This window comes from Symphalangus syndactylus, chromosome 22, assembly GCF_028878055.3.
Source record: "Symphalangus syndactylus isolate Jambi chromosome 22, NHGRI_mSymSyn1-v2.1_pri, whole genome shotgun sequence".
NCBI lineage: Eukaryota > Metazoa > Chordata > Mammalia > Primates > Hylobatidae > Symphalangus > Symphalangus syndactylus.
The window spans coordinates 17,965,505-17,977,879 of NC_072444.2; the positions used below are offsets into that span (position 1 = coordinate 17,965,505).

Consider the following 12,375-nt stretch of genomic DNA (forward strand, 5'->3'; position numbering starts at 1 on the left):
TTTGTGAACCAGCCTCTGAGAAAGCTGTCTGCGGGTGGCTGGTGGAAGAGGCCACCCAGCTTGTTCTGGTTCCACACTCCATGATCTACTGATGTAGGTGCCTGGTGGAGCATCACTTACCAAGAAGAAAGATGTCTGTGTGCAGAATTCGTTAAAACTGGGGTTTGGAAGATGATGAGCATACTTTCTTTTTCCTTAACATGCATTCCACATCACAATGCTGTGGTCAGGAGGGGATGCGGAAAAGGCAGTGTGGGTCTCTGACAGTGGAAACACAGAGGCGTTTAGACCAAGAGTGTGAAGGACTTTTTCTGAATTCCATGTTGTCTTCTCTGTCTTTTCATTCCTCTCTCACCTTTTTAATTCTACTTTATCTGAACACTCGGCCCTCTGAACCCCACCTGCAGGAATTAATGAGTAGATCTTTCCCTTATAACCCCCTTTCCGGTTCTCTGTGTGATTAAATGCTTTCCTGATGTGGCAAAATACATTTCAAGAAATAGAGCAAGTGTTTTGGGCTGCAAAAAGACTGGTTCTCATTACTTAGCAGTCTTTGTATGTGTGCATAGCCCTTGAATGTTGGAAAAGCTATTCTCTGTTCATGTGGAGAACCTGATTGCTCAGGTTTGCTGATGTAATCAGCATTTCCCTGTGGAGCCGTGTCTCTTGCCTGCCTCTGTAACTGACAGCTCTCTTCTAAACGCTTACTGTGTAAGAAGGTCTTAAAGTTTATCTAGAGCCTCCAGCAAGTCAGGGAGGAGAGAGGGGCATCTGTTGAACTATAAGGTGGTGAACACATGGCCGGGCATGGTGGCTCATACCTATAATCCCAGCACTTTGGGAGGCTGAGGCAGGCAGATCACTTGAGGCCAGGAGTTTGAGACCAGCCTGGCCGACATGGCCAAACTCTGTCTCTACTAAAAATACAAAAAATTAGCCGGGCCTGGTGGCTTGCACCTGTAATTCCAACTACTCAGGAGGCTGAGGCACGAGAATCGCTTGAACCCAGGAGGCGGAGGTTGTGGTGAGCCAAGATCGCGCCACTGCACTCCAGCCTGGGCGACAGCGAGACTCTAAAAAAAAAAATTGATGGTGAACACAAAACTGAGAAAGTGGGTAGGAAAGAACTAGCATTTGTTGAACACTGACAGTCCTGGCAAGCTCTGGGCTGGGCGCTTGATCTGCTTGTCTCATTTCTCATGACAGCCCTGTGTGCGGAGCAAGTAGCAGCCGCATTTTACACAGGAGAAAAGTGAGGCTCAGGGAGTTGGGACACTTGCTGAGCATTCACAGCCAGTGAGAGGTGGAGCACGGGCGTGTGCCCCAGTCTGCCCGCATCAGAGCCCTTGTTCTCCAAACCTCCAGAAAGCCCTGTTTGTTGCTAGGACCCAGAAAAATCTTTGCTGGAGTTAGCGGCTTTGCCTCCGAGATTTCAGATAGCCAGGGCTCAGGCTCCCTGCTCACTGACCATGTCTTCATGGAACGATTCATGGTATATACTTTTCCTTCCCTCCAGGTCACCATGGAGTAACAAGTATGACCCTCCCTTGGAGGATGGGGCCATGCCGTCAGCTCGGCTGAGAAAGCTGGAGGTGGAAGCCAACAATGCCTTTGACCAGTATCGAGACCTGTGAGTCACTTTCTCCTGTTGCACTTTCGCTCTTGTGATTTTTGAGAGGTAAATCCTAAGTGGCAGTGTTCTATCTGGAATCTGTTACCCGGCCAAGCATTCTCCCTTGAATCTGTTACCTGGCTCACCTAACTAAAACTGGGAGCCGCCCATAGCAGGATGCAGGGCACTTGTTTGGTGGTTGGGTTGGTTATGAGATGACTTGGTCATAGAATGCTATCAGACTTCATTGTGTGCTGTTCCCCTGCATCATGGATTCATAATAACAGCAGGTACCACTGGTACAGCGCCTACTGTGTGTAAGAAACAGTGCCAGGTATTTCTACATAGCATCTCAAATCCTCACAAACATAGCTAGTTTAGTCTTCGTTTCTCAGATTAAGAAATTAAGACACAGATTAAAGTATTTGTCCACAGCAAGGGGTAGAGCCAGGAATTAAAGTCAGGCCTGTTTATCTCAAAAGGCCCCTATGGATTTTTTGCCATACCACAGGCTCAGTTCTGACCTGGAGCTCAGGGGCCTCCGCCTCCAGCTGCTCCCAGGCCAAGATGAATGCAGTCCTTACAGGGCAGGAGCAGAGCAGCAAACATCTTCCTGAATCCTGAGTTGTTTGTGGCCTCGGCACCTGCCTTAAAAAGCATTTTGCTAGATCTGTTGAGATTTCTTCTTGCTCCGTCTAATCCTGCCTCCCAGCACCGCAGCACCAACATGTCACTTAATTGTTCAGGCTTACAAGGAAGGGCTCCAGAGAAAGTTAGCCATAATCAACAGAATCTCATTTATAATTAAGCTCTATACTGAAAATACAGCAAAACTGTAAAATAGGCAATACTAATTCAAGTTGGCAGACTTTTTTCTGTCAAGAACCAGATCCTAAACGTTTTAGGCTTTGCAGGCCACATAAGGTCTCTGTTGCTGCTGCTTGGTTTGTTTTCTGTTGAACCTTTAAAATGTAAAATTCACCTCTTGAGCTTTGAGGTGGGTGGGGCTTGGCCCCCAGTCTGTAGTTCACCCACCCCTGGCCTAGGATGTAGGCAAGAAAATGGACATAAGAAAAGGAATCATCCAAACAGTGTCAAAAAGCTGGTGCTGCCCTACTTAGTGTATTTTCACTTTGCAAGTATTTGGAGTGGCTGTGTAGTTCATAGCAGCTTGCTGTAACACATAAAGAATTTCTGGCAGGCACAGTGGCTCACACCTGTAATCCCGGCACTTTGGGAGGCCAAGGCGGGCAGATGGCTTGAGCCTAAGAGTTTCAGACCAGCCTGGGCAACATGGTGAAACCCCATCTCTACAAAAAAAAAAAAAAAAATTCACTGGGTATAGTGCCATGCAACTGTAGTCCCAGCTACTTGGTAGGCTGAAGTGGGAGGACCACATGAGCTCAGGAGTTTGAGGCTGCAGTAGTAGCTGTAAGGGCACCACTGCACTTTAGCCTGGGCGACAGAGTGAGATCCTGCCTCAAAAAATTAAAAAGTTTCTTTTAGAAGTTGATTTGGGAGGAAAAGTGATACTTTCAATATCTGACACACAAACAGAAAACCCATAGCACTTAGTAGAATGAAATACCCAAGCACAGATCTAAGGAAGACAGGAATAAAGGGCCCTAAACATTTCAGTGTCCTTGAAATGCATCAATGTGTAATACAGCCTTATCTTCAGTATCTATTATGTATGAATATTTTATATACATTATCTTTACTCCTTAACAAGAACCTCTGGGAAAGATGATTTTGTTCCTCCTTTTACAAATGAGACCAAGGTTCCAAGAGGTTAAATGACTCACACAAGACCACAGGACATGGAGGTGAAAAGCTAGGATTTGAACCCATATTTGTCTGAAATTCCCACAAATTGTTGATTTTTCACAGTTAAAATAGGCTTCAGTCTTTAAAGATTCTTACATCTACAACTTTTTCCTATTGTGGAATAGCTCCTTCCCCAGTGCTACTGAAAAGCTGACTCATTGCTCTATGGTAGTTTACTTGTAATTGTTTTTTTTTTTTTTTTTTTTTTTTGAGACGGAGTCTCGTTCTGTCACCCAGGCTGGAGTGTAGTGGCACAGTCTCAGCTCACTGCAAGCTCTGCCTCCTGGGTTCACGCCATTCTCCTGCCTCAGCCTCTCCAAGTAGCTGGGACTACAGGTGCCTGCCACCACGCCCGGCTAATTTTTTTGTATTTTCAGTAGAGACGGGGTTTCACCGTGGTCTCGATCTCCTGACCTCATGATCCACCTGCCTCGGCCTCCCAAAGTGCTGGGATTACAAGCGTGAGCTGCCGCACACACCTGGCCTGTAATTGTTTTTTACTATCTTCTTTTACCTGCCCATTTGGTAAGAAGCCAATCCAGCTATTAAACAAGAATGCCCAAGTAGAATCTGTTTAATATTAAAGTGATAATACTGGTAATAAAATAACAACGGTGATGATAACAGTTACCAGTGGCCATGCAAATGGGCCTCCAGGTGTTCTCTGTCTCATTTGGTCTTCACAAGAACACATGAGGGAGGGTTATCCCCCTCTTACAAACGAGCTGACAGATCAGAAAGGTGATATAACTTACCCAGGTTCACAGAGCTAGTAAGTGGTGGAACTGGGATATCAAACCATCCTTATCCAGCTCCAGAGTCCAACATCGATTTATTACTCAGCGGACATTTGAGTGCCTCCCATGAGCTGGGTGCTTGCTGAGTACCAGGGATGCAACTCGTACGTGGTAAATGAGACCCCTGCCCTCACCACACTCCATTGTGGAAAAACTAACAGTGGACAAGTGAACAAGTCATTGCTGCTGGTGATAACAGGGAGCAGCTGACTTGTTATGTAGGGCGGCCCATGAGGCCTCTTGAGGAGACACTTGACTGAGGTCTGACATTGAGGAAGCCAGCCAGGCAGGGGGGCTGGTTGTGCCAGGGTCTCCGAGGCAGGGGCAAACTCACCTGTCTAAGGGCCCTGAGACTGGTGCCTCTTAATGTGCACACACAGCTATCAACCAGCAAGTGCACACCCTCAGCCTCTTTTAAATTGGAAGTCAATTTGAAAGAGATTTGGGCAAAATTGGCCCCTTTTATATGTAAGCTTCTCGGGAGCCATCTCAGGATACTCCAGGAATACAGCCTGACCTTTCAGCTAAGTTTGAAGGTGGAAGTGGAAAGTTCCCCCTTGAAAGTGTTTGCTAGATTTTCTCCCAGCTTGGGGAGCTAACGTGCCATGCATGCCATCCTCTAAGCCTGAGGAAGTTGCCTGGCCTCACCCCTTCTGTTCTATGAGGAGGCTGTACTCTGGCTTATTACTGGGCTGCATGTTGAGATATGGAGGTGGGGGGATTCTGATTCTTTATGAGACTTAAGTGTTCATGTTACTCCCTTAATAAAGTGATTCAGATGTGTTGCCTTACTTTGCCATTTAGGGCCAGCCTTGGGGAAGAGCCCAGTTTCATCTGGGACTTCTGCTTCCCTTGTTCTCCCTTCCCATCTCATCGTTCACATACGTAATGATATGTGGTGCATGCTTCTGCAGGGGCTTTTTTGGCCTGTTATCATGAGAATTTCCCTATTATTATTAAAACTCTTCAGAATAATCATTGAATCCTTACAGTGACTATAGGACAAGTGAGAGTTATTCCATTCCTCAGCTGATGAAGCTGAGGCTCAGATAAGTACTCAAGCTGGTTAACACAGCTAGAAAACCACGGGAGCCGGGAGTCATAGCTAAGGCCTCACTCTTCACGCTGCCTCTGGTGAAGGCTTTCCCTTCCCTGGGAAATGTGTATTTGCAAGGTGGCTTTTGATTTCTGTGTGCCTTTGACTTGCCTACACTCTCCTCTCTGAAGGTAAACTGACTCGGGGGAGTTGAAAGAGAGGTGACAAGACAGCATCCTGCCCCCAGTTGGGGGTCGAACTGGATAACCCAGACCCCGAGGGTCTGCAACAGTGTGTAGTGGGATCCAGGCTGGTGCCGTTCTGTTCCCAGCACCTCGGGAGGAAGGAGGAGAGCGGCCCCACAGGAGAGGCAGGAGGCCCTTCCTTCCCTTGCATGTGCAGGGGCAGTGGGGCCAGGCTCTTCCTGGGTGACAGGGACCACAGACCACCAAAGGGACAGCAGTTGGAGCTGTCATCTGGGATACCAGAGACATGAATTTTGACGCACCCAGTGCCATCGGAGTGTGCTGAGGAGCTCTCTCTCCTGGGACCACATGCGAGGAACGTTTTCCCAGCTGAACCACATGTGACGAACCAACCCATTTATAGTCTAAAAATTATGAGAACAAGTCTCATTTTTTTCTTTTTTAAAAACATCTTGGTCCATTGCGGTACATTGCTCATCTCCAGAAGTTCCCATTCCCAGAGTGCCCTGCGTGGCTGTTGGTGGCCACATGAGTGACCACAGCAGGCCCTGGAATGCAAGCTCTTTTCCCCATGGCTTTGGAGCAGAGGAGAGTCAGCTGGGTGGCCTTGTCTCCTGAGGGGCATTGGCCAGGGTCACACTCGGTTTTCTAGGGACCAGGCTGTTCCATGGGGTGGAGAGGCAGTAGGCCATCCCTTTGTCTTCATCTTTCATCCAGCCCTTCCCCATACAAACGCTTTCTCACAGAAAAACTTGTTTGTTGTCCCGTGAGCAAGGCCACAGCTCTCCCACCTGTCTTCTGTTCAGGTTGGCAGATGGGTTCAGGCAAGGGTCATTCTGAGAGGAGACCTCCACCCTGTGCTCCCATCTGCTGGCTTGGTCACCCTGAGCTGCTGCCTGAGGGGCCAGGAAAGTGGCTGGTGTCCCTGGCCTGGTGAGAGATGGCTGGAGCCTCAGCCAGACCCACCCTGCCAGGAGAAAAGGGGAGTGGCTGGAGAAGCCACCCCTTGAGAGCAGGCTGGGCTCGCCCTTGTGCCCAGGAGGGCTGCACAGGTGCAGCTGCCACTTTCAGGCCACACACTTCAAGCTAGAGCTTGGCCTGCGCCCCTGGTGGTTGGGGGTTGGAAGAGCAGACCGTGTTGACAGGCTCTTTAATTCACAACGATTCCAGGTGCTTCTGAATTCTTGGCTCCTGATGAATTGTAGTTAGGACTATGTTTGGCTTGAGCTCCAGCCTCATGACCACCAACCCCATCAAATGACTGAGAGCTGCCAGGCTCCTGCCACGTTGGAGCTCAGAATCCTCCCGTGGGGACACCGTGCTGCAGCCAGCTTCCAGGGAGCCGCTTCTTTTATGGCCTAAAAAGTCTCTTGATGCTGGAAAGGTCACATGGGACTTTGCTCACACAGAGATTTGACCAAAAAAAAGGAATAAAGAGGCCTCGGATACCCTGTCCTGCCCATGTTCCTGCCCCCGCCATACCCTGCTGGCTCATGCCAGAAGACTGGACTTGCCGTCTGTGGGCATGTTTGTTGTCAGCTGACGTAGCACCCACAGGCACTGGCTGTGTGTGTGCCACAGTCTGGAACGAGGTCCCTGCCCCCCACCCATTAGCCCATTAGCTTTGTCCTTACTCTTTGAGGCCTTGCTTAAAAAGATTAATGGAGCTTTGGGAGGCTGAGGCAGGAGGATTGCTTGAGGCCAGGAGTTCGAGACCAGCCTGGGTGACATAGCAAGACCCTGTGCCTCCAAAAAATAAAATATAAACATTAGGCATAGAGGCACACACACACATAAGCCTAACTACTCAGCTGAGGTAAGAGGATTGCGTGAGCCCAGGAGTTCAAGGCTACAGTGAGCTATAGTCATGCCATCATACACCCAGCCTGGGTGACAGAGTGAGTCCTTGTCTCTGGAAAAAAAAAAAAAAGAAAACTAAAAAATAAAAAATATGTGAAAGGAGACATTGGTAAAGAGATAGGCTTGAGGGTCCAGAGACCTAGAGCATGATCCAGGCAGCCCACGGGCCACACCAGCCTCTTCAGATAGCGGAACTTACCGTCTCCCCAGAGGCTCCCTCTGCCACCGGAGAGAAAAATCTTCTTCACTGGATCCTGAGGGAAAGACGTGGATTCTGTCTTCAGGCTCTGGGCTTTGATCCCTGGCTCTGTAAAAGCTCTGACTTTGTAGGGGTTGGATTTAATCATCAGCACATGGAATCAATGTCAGAATGATGGAGCTGGGCCAGGGGAAGGGTTGACCAGCAGGCCTTTCTGGCTTGTAACTCCTTGGAGATGTGGCAGCCCTCTCCCCTGTGGATTGGAAGGGCCAGCGGTTGGGAGCGTGACTCCTTCAGGTGGGCAAAAGGCGAATAGGGGTGCAGGGGTCTGGGCCGTGTATCCTCATGGCTCCCTCTGAAGTCTGCTAGCTCCTGGCTTGCCTGCCCCTGCTGGGTCCCTGTGGCACTCTCACATCCAGGTCCGTTCCATACTGATGATTCCCTTCTCTGCCATCCTCAGGGGCAGAAAGATCATAGTAGTACTTTCCCTAGGAGAGTAACTGTCAAGCCGCTGTTGATAGCACTACCCAAACCGCCTTGTTTTTAGATGAAAAGAGCCAGTTTGCACAAATGCTTAGGAGATGACAAGCACATTTTGCTGGCATGCTGGGGCCAGGTGAGGGTATTACCTGCTCTCAAGTCACCTTCATTTTCATCACTTCCTCTCCCCAGCCAGCCCACCCACCTGGTCCCCAACATTTAGGCTTTTCTCTCTACCAAGCCCCAAGATGGTTTTCTGCCTGTAATTGATGGGCCTGGCTCATCCAGGGGATGTCACGAGAACTGAGCACCAAGGCAGAGGGAAAGACAGCGGAGCGGGCCGACTCCTGGGCAGCTGGCTCGGAGGATCATTTGACACTCTTTCTCGGCAGAGCCGACTCTGCTTTCTTAGGTCCAGGCCTAGTCTAGCTCATCAGTCACAAAACCTCATCTTTTGACCTAAGTGATCTTTCTTGGGAGAGACTTAGAAGTGGAGACTTTGCTGTAGGTCAGGCACTGGCAACTGTCAGAGGAACATCTTGCTGGTGTGAGCAACCAGTGGGCTGTCATGAACCCCAAGATTAACACTTCGATTTTTCAGGTTCCTGGAGAAGACAGGAAACCTTCCCTGCTCGAGCTTTCACATCAAGTCTGGCCCTGGCCTGTGCCGGCCCCGGGTTCTGCCTGGGACCAGATGTTCTGACCAAAGGGCTGGCACTGCCTTCTTCCAAAAATGATTACTCCCATCTGCACCAGACATCTTGCCCCATGCTCTGAAGTCCTTGGCTCTTGGCTTGGAGCGGATAATACCTTCAAACATGCGGTTGCAATTTATTGGCCTTATAAGTTAATTTTAGTGGGTGTGCAATTGATTGAAATCAAAGCCTAATGAAGGCCAGAGTCTGGGGGGTGGAGGAGCAGGGTGGGAGGGTATTTTGTGTTCTTCCTTGCTTCAGTTCTGAGATAATCTTCAAAAGCTTTAATTAGCTTTTCCAATCAGCCCTCCTTGTCTGGAAGAAGTTTATAGAGTGAAACAAGGCTGGCGTCCCCATGGCAGTCCCAGGGCCCAAGGGCCTCTCCAGGAGTGGAGCAGCCAGGAGCTTGGTGGATGGGCGCCCTCCCCCCCACCCCTGGCTCCCGCTCCCGCTCCCGCTCTGGTCCGGGCTCCTCAGCACCTGTCCCCTCTCTGGGCCATTTCAGAACTGCAGTCGTTCCTGCTCCTTCCCGCCATTTCGTGTTTGAGGAACATTGGCCCAGGAAGGGCAGGACGTCCACATTCACATGTGAGAAATGTTTACACCTGATTTCCGGGGTCCTTGAAACTGCAGGTTCCCAGCCCCGGACCCCTCAGGGCACCCCTTCCTGGGGATGTGAGCATGGAGGAACTGCGGGCAATATGGGGAGATTTTCCAGGGAAATAGTGCAGAAGTGTGAGCAGGCAACTGAGGTGCTGGGGGGCTTCCCAGGCAGAGGGCACCACCACCTCCCGCCAAAAGCCTCTGACCCTCACCACGGCGTCTGAGGCCTGGCCAAGGAGTGGAGAGGACCTTGGCTTTAAAGAGCTTTGGACTTGATTCTCTATTTGTCTTTTCTTGCTGACTGACTGTGGGTGAGTGAGTTAACCTCTCTGAGCCTCCATTTCCTTACCCATCCTGCCGGCTGAGGCGTCACTCAGTGACACACTGTGCCTCAGGCCCCTGCTGCACTCACGCCTTGCGTCCACCCAGCACCTTCCAGGCTGCTGGGTGACAGGGCTCTTTTAATTGTGCAGCAGGTATCTGTATGTGCATCTTACATTCTGTGCGTTTATGATCACGGATATGGGGCCGTTTGGGTGGCGGACCTGGTGGGGTAGCAGGCTTCGTGATTATGCGAGAAGGCTGTAGTTTCGGGATGGGGCTCTTCCACCACCTCCCACAGCGAGGCCTCCAGGAAATCTCTGTCTCAAAAATGGAATTAATGATTCCCGCTCAGTCCACATCATCAGGGTGCAGTGAGGCTGAACAGAGATGCTGATAGTGCCCGTCTGCGGTAGCTGGAGAGAGAATCCTTGGGATTGGTCACCAGGTCCTTACTGAGAACCTGCCGGGGATGATGTCATGCTCCCAGGGTCAGTGGCAAATGCATCAGGCCCAGTCCCTCCCTCACGGGGCCCATGTTTCAACACAGAAACAAGTCAACAGATGAACACAGTACTTGTACGGTTTGATAAACACTGCAAAGGAACGAGAGCTGGGTCCTGCAGTGGGGAAGAGCAAAGGGTGTGGATGTTAGGGAAGGCTCTGAGGAAGGAACTGTGGGTCAGTTACAGGGGGGTTGCCCTTGAGTGGAAAGAGCTAACAGAGCTGGCCTGAGACTGCTGTCCCTCGGAGGCCTGCTTGCCAGCTTAGCCTGCGGCTGGGATCTGGGAACTTGGGTTTCGGGAGGGCTCTCACCACTCCCTGATAAGAGTGACTTCCGACGCCTGAACTGTGTGCAAACATTATGGCCTTCCTTCTCCTTTCCTTGTGGGCATCTGAAATTTCACTGTGTGCTGTGGTAGAGGATGCTTAGCAGTACAGTCCTGGGCACTGAGTCCCTGTCGTGCTTCCCCAGTAGACAGTACTTCACACATGCCATCAAGCCCATCCTTGGGGGAGTGTATCACGTCCTGTGTGACTTCATGGAGCAGGATGTTGAAAGCTAGTGCCTGGTTTCTCAGGACTCCAGCCCCTGCGCCTTCTCCCTCAGCCTCCTTTGCTCTGTTCCCTTCAATAACCCTTGGCCCCAAGGGCAACTTTGTGCCACGTTCTATGAGTCCTTGTAGCGAATTATGGAGCCTCGGGTGGTCTGGGGATCCTGGGCACAGCCCTGTACCGTGGTAGGGGAGGACAAGGACAGTGCCCTGAGCAGTGGGAACCGCCTGGGCCACGCCCTGAAGGGATTCCCAGTGGTCGTGGGCAGTGAGTGGAGGCCGGAACAAGACAGGGCAGTGGGAGAGGCGCACAGGCCTGTGGGGCGCGGGCTCTGGGTGTCATTCTGGGAGCCTTGGGGAGGGTCTGGAAGGTTCCAAGGGTTAGGATAGCTCTGATGTGCATCCTAAGAAGTTCCTCGGAAGTAGTGTGGAGGCTGGATTGGAGAGGCCAGGAGCGGGAAGGGCCTGACAGCTCAGCTAGAGTGGAGGGCTGCTTCCCTTGCTCTGGCTGAGTGAACTCTGCAGTTCCAGGTGCCCCGGGGGCTTTTTCCACCGCTGGAAAGGGCCAGGCCTGCGGAGTCAGAGTCCCACTGGGAGGTGGGCAGAGTGAGGGGAGTAATGGAGAATGCTTAGGAACGTCCTGGAGCTGCAGGGACGGTTTGGTTAGGGACATCCCCCCTTCACTTCCCGTCCCTTCAGTGAGGTCTGTGTTCTCATTTCCTTGCCTAGAGGTAGGACCTTTCCCCAGAGGGATCCTGTGACGGGCACCGCTTGCCACTCATCTTGCACTCGGGACAGCAGGGTGGAGCCAGGCCGTCTCTGGCTTCTGGCATGTCCACAGTGTAATTAGCACTTGGGTTTGAACATGTTTGTGTCTTCAGCCATGTGCGCACAGTGCCTCTGAGAACCCGCCCTGCCTGCTATGGGACACTGGCTTGCCACTGCCTGGGGCTTGTGAGAAAGTGCCAGAAGCACTTAATGGGGAAACCCAAGCCTACCTCTATTGTGTTGTTTTCACAGAGCAGAGAGAAAGGTCTGGAGAAACCTCACAGCTTTGAGGGGGTAGAGCTGAGCCTGCTTCCTGCTCTCGCAGTGCATTTCAGCTCTTTTGTGACCACTGCTCCTAGTGGGGGTGTCTGCTACAGTTATCAAACCCCTAAAGAGTGGGTCTAGACAGGCTTGCAGGTTGCCCCCTGTCCTGGGGTCCACTTTCATCTGGCATCCTAAGGCTGCAGGCCAGTGTCTGGTTGCTTGGCATGTGCAGTCGATTTTCATCTGCTGAAAGAAAGTTAAATGGAAAACAGGAGTGTGCAGAAAACAAGTTTGCTTATAAACATGATCCCCGCGTCAGCATCAGGGACTCTCATGCCTCCAGAATTCTTGGGTTCCTCTAACCAGATGGCACACAGTCACTGTTTGGTTTGGGCCATTGCACATGTTGGAGTGAAACCCCGCTGCTGGAAGCAGGGACCAGCTCCCTCCCTTGGTCAAGCCCCCCCATCCTGCCAGAGACCCTGCACTCCCCTCACTGAGATGTTTCCCAGGCTTCCGTGATGGAAAACTGCTTTGTGCAATTATCAAGAATAGGTGGGGTGGGGCACAGTGGCTCACACCTGTAATCTCAGTGTCTGGGGGCTGAGGTGGGAGCATCACTTGAGCCCAGAAGGTGGAGGCTGCAGTGAAC

General features: G+C 51.1%; 1 protein-coding gene across 8 annotated transcripts in view; it reads left to right on the forward strand.

The window, feature by feature from the left end:
- Window positions 1-12,375, forward strand: part of CAPZB (capping actin protein of muscle Z-line subunit beta) — a 147,691-nt gene that overhangs the window by 105,561 nt on the left and 29,755 nt on the right. For all 8 annotated transcript variants that reach the window (XM_055262312.2, XM_063631753.1, XM_063631752.1 and 5 more), the window contains exon 4: window positions 1,517-1,630. In XM_055262312.2, coding sequence (XP_055118287.1) covers window positions 1,517-1,630 — 114 coding nt within the window. The remainder of the gene's footprint in view (window positions 1-1,516; window positions 1,631-12,375) is intronic.